Source organism: Asparagus officinalis, chromosome 1 (assembly GCF_001876935.1).
Source record: "Asparagus officinalis chromosome 1, Aspof.V1, whole genome shotgun sequence".
In the NCBI taxonomy this organism is placed as follows: domain Eukaryota; kingdom Viridiplantae; phylum Streptophyta; class Magnoliopsida; order Asparagales; family Asparagaceae; genus Asparagus; species Asparagus officinalis.
The window spans coordinates 9859337-9866712 of record NC_033794.1 but is presented as its reverse complement, the minus strand read 5'-3'; the positions used below and the strand labels follow the sequence as shown (position 1 = coordinate 9866712).

General features: G+C 40.1%; 1 protein-coding gene across 1 annotated transcript; it reads right to left on the bottom strand.

The window, feature by feature from the left end:
• On the bottom strand, positions 1976-3936 carry LOC109849004 (pentatricopeptide repeat-containing protein At5g66520-like). Its single transcript, XM_020418772.1, has one exon. The coding sequence runs from the start codon at positions 3896-3898 to the stop codon at positions 2030-2032; it is 1869 nt and encodes a 622-aa protein (XP_020274361.1). The 5' UTR covers positions 3899-3936; the 3' UTR covers positions 1976-2029.

Below are 7376 nucleotides of genomic sequence, written 5' to 3'. Positions count from 1 at the left end.
ACATGTGGGGCCGCTGCACTGTAACAAGAGGGAGGGAGTGTGGTTGGTGGTGTGCCTAAGGGTGTGCATGTAGCGCCTCCCATCAATTCAATTTTTAAGTAGCAGTATCATGTTCACTTCAAGGATGTGTTTCTTGTCATGGTTGTTCGCGTTAACTGTGTCTCACGAGGAAAGTATCTAAGGAGGGCGACGCACGACAATAAATATACACTCAAGGAAAGTATGTAGTGAGGACGGCGCATGACAATAAATATGCACTCAAGGGATAACAATCTTTGAATCATAAAATTTTGTGATTCGTGTACTAATTCAAGAGTTGATATCCATTGGATGCACATTTATTGTCACTGTTTTCATTGGATGCTTTCTTTTTTATTTGACAATTCCTAATTGACTAGTTGTAGATAACTATTAAACTATTTAGAGCATCTCCAACAGCTTCCCCATCTTCTTGAAATACTCAAATTTGGGAAATATAGAGCTTTTTTTTGGTCCAACAGATTCCCCATCCTATTCTCCAAAATAGGGAAGGAGGAGAAAAAATAGGGAGTCTTCCCCAAATCTGCAGCATTCTCCAAATTTTTGGGGAGAGCTTTATTGTTGTAATAAATACGATTTTTCAAAATGGGGAAGCTGTTGGAGTTAGAGCAAAAATAATTTGGAGAATATGACTTTTGTTTCTCCATTTTGAAGAAAATTTTGGGGAAGCTGTTGGAGATGCTCTTACAAAGGATAATGAAGGATCTATGCTCGTGTGATTCTCAAATTACAAACTCCTTACAAACTCCTCTTATTGTTAACCGAATGACTATATGAGTTTGTATTTTATTAAAACAGAAAAGAGAATTTAGCGTGATGAATTCTCCTACCTTTTTTTAAACTTTCATCCATCGTTTTAAACATTACATTTCTTTTTTAAATCTCAATATTATGATTTTCTCCCTCTTTATTCCTTTTTTACCCCTCAACTCTCTCACGGAACCATAACATTTCATACCCTCCAGTCTTAAAGATATCCTGTCCATTTCCATTCACGTACCCATGCTCCACTTGACTAAATAGCTTTTTGCCCAAGGATTTAAATAATTATCAATAACCTTTTATGCAATTAATTGGGAATTAGTTCTTGTGACAAGCTTGTAGTTTTCCTTTAATACTGCTGGGCAAAATATTCTTCACCCTGGATCCATGAATCATACTTTTGAACTAAACTATCCTTTTCCTTTTTTTTTTCTTTATTCCGATCCATGAATTCTAACTTCTCAACCAAGCTATGTCATCCATTCTTTCTTCTTCCATATCTTTCCTATTTCAACCTTCACCCCTCTTAATGACCCACACTATGTCTCACTTCAAGGTTAGAGGGATTAGGTCAAGGTTAGGATGTTTAAGCATGATTAAGTGTATCTGGCCCTAATACTCTAGATCTGAATATGAGGTTATAATTTAGGAGCAATGAGAGACAACAATGCATTCAATGCAACTTCAATCTAATCCATGCTTTTATTTAGTAGCAACAAAGCAAAGTCAAAACATAGAGGCATGAGCTAAAGCACATGCAGCACTTCTCACTACGCATTCATCATACTTGATCGAGAATGTATATTGATAGTAAATTAGGTTGAACATGCGCTACTTATCCAACCACAGGTATCCAAATGCACCATTAAACTTGATTAATATTGGCAAATAAGCTAGGTGTGAATATATGAAAGACAGAAAAGTATCAGGTGTGCAGGCGGTTCATGTCATTAATTGTGCAACGAATGAATGTCAGCCATCGGATCATTATGTTTCGAGATTCATGCACAGATCTAAGGGTTGATATCTTTTGAATGCGCATTTAATGCCGTGGTCCATAACCTATTGTATATTTTCTCATGAAAGACAAAGTGCAAGAAGGTTATTTTGAGCAATAAAAATAAATGAAAGAAGTGCTAACAGAGTAAGGAGAGAACACACCAAAATGGCCTTAACCACACCGAACTGCTTCAATCAGCTTCTATTTTTTTAGGTTCACGTTATATACCTACCAGTAATCTTTACAAGAGCATGAGCCGTCCCTAAAGCAATGAAATCGATTCCTGTCCCTTACCACAATCTCCCTACCAACAATCTCCGATATCAACTTGAAAGCTTTATGACAATCACTACAAACTCTCAAATTCTTCATAATCCTAATCACTGATCCTGGTGGAGTACTCATCAATCCAAAAGCCAAAGCCAGCTTCTCACTATGCCGAAACAAAATCTTCTCTTTTTCTCCCTCATCCTCTATGTCAAGCATCACAACTGAAGTATCTGGCGTATACCCTCTTGCCCTCATTTTCTTCACTAATTCTTCCCATTTCTTGCAAATTTCTTCCATTCTCGGGTGCCCGATTTGACCAGCAACAAATTCGTGCGTCTCTCCATTAACTGTTATAGTGCTCCAACCAGGCGTTTTTCTGACTCCACAGTTTTTCATTGACATTCGAATTTTCGCAACATCCCCCCATCGATCAGCCTCTGCATATATGTTCGATAAAACAACATAATAACCATCGTTAAGTGGATCTAATTTTCTGAGATGGCGAATAGCTTCTTCTCCTATATCGACTCTTTTATGCACTCTAGCTCCACCTAATAGAGCTCCCCACACGATGCTATTGGGCTTGATTGGCATTGTGTTGATGAAGTCAAGGGCTTCATCGAGCTGACCAGCTCTACTTAGGAGATCAACCATGCATCCATAATGTTCAATCTCGGGAACTATGTCATACTCCTCAGTCATCTTTGTAAAGAATTTCCACGCTTCATCGACAGATCCAATGTGGCTACAAGCATGCAAGATACCGATGAAGGTGACACCGTTTGGCTGAACACCCAGTTGAGTCATGGTCTTAAAGAGCTTAACTGCCTCCTCTCCTTGCCCATGCATTGCGTGGCCACAAATCATCGCTGACCATGATACCACCGTTCTCTCTGTCATTTCATCAAACATATTTCGCGCAAGCTCAACACAACCACACTTGATATACATATCAATCGCCGTGTTCTGAACCCTGACGTTATTTCCAAACCTGGATCTCTTCGAATATTCATGAACCCTTTTTCCCAACTCCAGATCACCCAAATCTGCACAAGCTGCTAGAATTGCAACGACTGTAACCTCATTAGCCCTTACCCCAATCTCTTCCATCTCTCGAAACAATTCAATAGCGTCCTTTGCCTTCTTTGCTTGCACGTAGCCCGCAATCATTGCTGTCCAAGACCGGATATTCTTATCTGGCATTTTATCAAAAAAGTCCCTCGCAAGCACAATTTCCCCCTTTTTTACAAAATGGGTAATCATAATATTCCAAGATACCACGTCTCTAATTGCCATTTTATCAAACACAAGCAAAGCATCATCCTCACCGCCATAACGTGAGTACATGTTGACAAGGGTATTAACTAAAAACACCTCAGATTGGTACTCAAGCTTCACAATCAATGAATGGATGCATCTACCGATGAAAATACCATCGGGGATTTGAGAGCAGGCTTTGAGGGCAAAGGAGAGGGTGAAGGAATTGGGGAGGAGATCGAGCTCACGAAGGCAAGAGAAGAGACGAAGGGCTTCGAGGGAGGAAGAAGGGTTTGAGGAGAGAGTGTTGAGGTAGGAGTTCCAATGGAGGATCTCGGGTTTCGGGGAATGGAGACAGAGGATTTTGTGGGCATAATGGAAGTGAGAAGGGAAGCACAGAGAGGGGATTTGGGTGAAGGGGATTAGGGTAGGGAGAGGGGTGTTTGTTTTGATGAGGAGAGAGTGGAGTTGTTTGAGGTGAGATGGAGAGGTGATGGTTGTTTTGGAGGGAAGAGGAGACGGGAGATTTTGAGTTGGGAATTGGAGGGAAGAGAGCGGGAGAGAGAGCATTTTGTTTGTAGTTTTATATTTTTGTTGGTTGTTGTTTCCGTTTGTTGAGGGGGTACAAAATGCTTGTTTCCCAATTTTTGCATATTAGTATCTCCTCAAATATTTCGTACTCTGAAATTTGTCCCTCAAATCATTAGAATTGCTATTAGATGCCCCAATTCTTTTTAGAGAAACGGTGAGGCGTAATCCACCTAGAGTTACAATGTCACATTAAAGAGATAATAATAACACAAGTTACGTGCTAGAAATGTACAAAATTATATGACAACTCACCTATAGTTTGATCCCTCGTGAAAAAAGAGAAAATATAAATATAATACATATAAAGTCCTCTTCATCTCAGGCCAACCCCTTGTCAGCTCCAATGAATCATGTCTATTCATGTTCTGGAAAAGCGGGACTAATTGAAACAACTTATGAGAATTGCATGATCTAATAGTGATTTCAATTATGTGAGGGACTAATTTTAAAACAATTATAGGAATGGAGAGACCTGACAGGAGTTTCAGTGATTTGAAGGGCTAATTACAAAATGAAAATTTTAAGAAACTAATATCTAAACCAAATATTGACCAACATTTCTAGGAACTAAGATACAAGGTTACCCTCAAAAATGATGGAAAAATATCAGAACACGCTTTGTCTTTATTAGCCAATTATTCTACTGCTTTAAAAAAAACAAATGGTACAACAAAGAATCCAACCAACTTGTTGTGCAGGTTCCAACTTAACTAATAATCCAACTTCTTGGAATCCCCACGCAGCCGGCTCCTAAATTCCTCTACAACCAACATAATGCCATTTCAAATAATGACCCGTTATTGTTTTACCGCCAACGTTATTTCCAAGATTACAAATTTGATAGCATTATCACAGAGGTTTCTATCATGTTCTTGTTACCAACGTCCAAATTTTACGAATAAAATATCGATGAATGTACTATCGATGGTCAAAAGATCGATACTTTGTACCTTATAAATGGCTTGCACATCTGATTAATTAAAGAAAAGGCCATGGATTCCAATGGTAACGAGGCGCGAGAATCAATTGCCAGGGTTCATCCTGAGGTTGAAACAGGTGAATTTCTTTTAACAGATTTTCCTTTAATCTAGTTTAAGATGCTAAGATCTAATATTTGAGAAATATTATTGCTTGGTTTGAAACAAGAAAGAGGGAAATCAAAGAACTTGATATGTTGTTCAGACATAAATGTTTCTATTCCAGGTGCTGAAACTGAGGAGAAAACTAATGATGAAGTCAAAATCTTAATGTCTTCATTCATATCTTGCAGATGAAGTTAATGATTCTCCAATCGAGCAAGTTCGACTCACAGTTCCAATCACAGACGACCCAACAATACCCGCCCTAACATTTCGAACATGGGTTCTTGGAATCACGTCATGCGCCATCCTTGCCTTTTTGAACCAGTTCTTTGGTTACCGCCAGAATCAGTTATATATCTCCTCGGTCTCTGCTCAGATTGTGGTTATGCCGATAGGCAAACTAATGGCAGCTACACTTCCTACTAAGCCAATTAAAATACCAGGCACAAAGTGGTCATTCTCACTGAACCCGGGACCTTTCAATCTCAAAGAGCATGTTCTGATCACTATCTTTGCAAATTCTGGCTCGAACTCGGTTTATGCTGTGAATATCGTCACCATTGTTATAGCTTTTTATCATAGGAAGATGCATCCCCTTGCAGCTATGCTGCTTACCCAAACCACGCAGGTATATCAATTTTTAGTTTATGGGAAGAGAAACTAAATTTAGTATCTAGAACTCTCAGAAATCATCTAGACCTACTATACCACTGAAGACCTATATTTGGAAACTGAGAATTCTAACTAAGGGTCTGAAAATTTCTATGTAAAGGACTCATTTATTGCAAAAATATTGAGATTCTTCAGTGATCCTTGATCACTTTAATTTTCTGACGTTGATTAAGGAGAAAACAGTATGTCAATAATAAATAATAGGGCTAATTGCACATAGACCCACTTAGACTCTAGTGTCACTATTTTGAACTTAATAACCTGTAATTTCATTGTTGCATGATAGATCCTCTGGCTTACAGTTTTTCAGAATCTTTTACCCTTACATGTATTCACTTATTTCACCAGGGGCAATATCTGACAGAGTCCCATGGTAAAAGAGTGAATAAAAAATTGCCCTGGAAGTGCTACAACAATGAAACTACAGGTTTAGTAAGTTCAGAACATCGATACTACAGGGGGTCTATCTGAAATCAGCCCATAAATATATATCTCCGCAACTTCAACATAAACAATCAGAAGGATGAAAATATAGTTTATGCAAATAAACATTCATTTCATAGATGAACCTACTGCTCTTGGAATTATGTTGACATATTAGTAATATATAGGGATTTATTTGTAAGTTGTGTTTTGTATGGGCCTATATAAGCCCAAGTTATCTCAGCAATGAATTAGAGTTTTTATATATTTCTACTTGGTATCAGAGCCTCCACCCAAACCCTAGCCGCCGCCGCCCCCCCTCCCCCGGCTATATCTCACGGCGATGAGATATATCACTGTTTTTTATTCTTGTTTCCTCTGAGAAACGAGAATTTGTTTGAGATCTTACTCTTGTTGTGCAGCAGAGGTGCTGCCGAAATTTTCACTGCACACAACAAGGGTCGGAAGAGAAGGTGAACAGGTGTTGGGTCTGATGGCCGATCGATGGAGGAGATCATCAAGAAGTTGAACCCCGCGGAGGTGTCAACTTTGATGAAGCTGATGAAGTTGTCGGCTGGTGAGAGCGCGACAAAACCATCGAAGAAATTGAAGCTTCCGACCATCGATCTGAAGCTTGATCGACCGAGTACTTACCTGAGCTGGTCGCGACGGGTGAGATACACCCTTGCAGGGAGGAACCTGGAGGATTACTTGACAGGAGAGGCGACAGAGCCGGATGAGAACTCGGAGGGAAGAGATGAGTGGAAGTCCACTCATATGTTGGTATACATCTGGCTCTTCAACTCGTTGGTCCAGTCGATCGCCGCCACAGTGGATGGCATTGAGAAGGTGAAGGACGTTTGGGAAAAGTTGAGGAGGACCTATGATGGAGTGGGGAATAACCTAAGGGTGTTCCAGATTAAGGGAGAGATCGACACCACAGTCCAGGGAGATAAGACTGTACAGGAGTATGCCACAGAGCTGGAGCGGCTGTGGCTGGATTATGATCACTTCTCACCTAGGGTGAGCTGCAAGGACCCGGGATGTAAAGAACGGGATGCCTTTCTACAGGAAAGGACTATGGTGTTTCTCAAAGGATTAACATCAGAGTTCGCTCAGCCAATTGTATTGCTGCTAGCTCAGCCGAAGATTCTCACGCTTGAGGAGGCTGTCTCGGCTATGATCCAGGAGGAGACTCGCATTAGGCTGCAGGCGGGGACAGGTGGACTTCCTGTGGTGAAGTCAGCACTGGCAGCCTCTAGCAACACTGGATCCAGGGG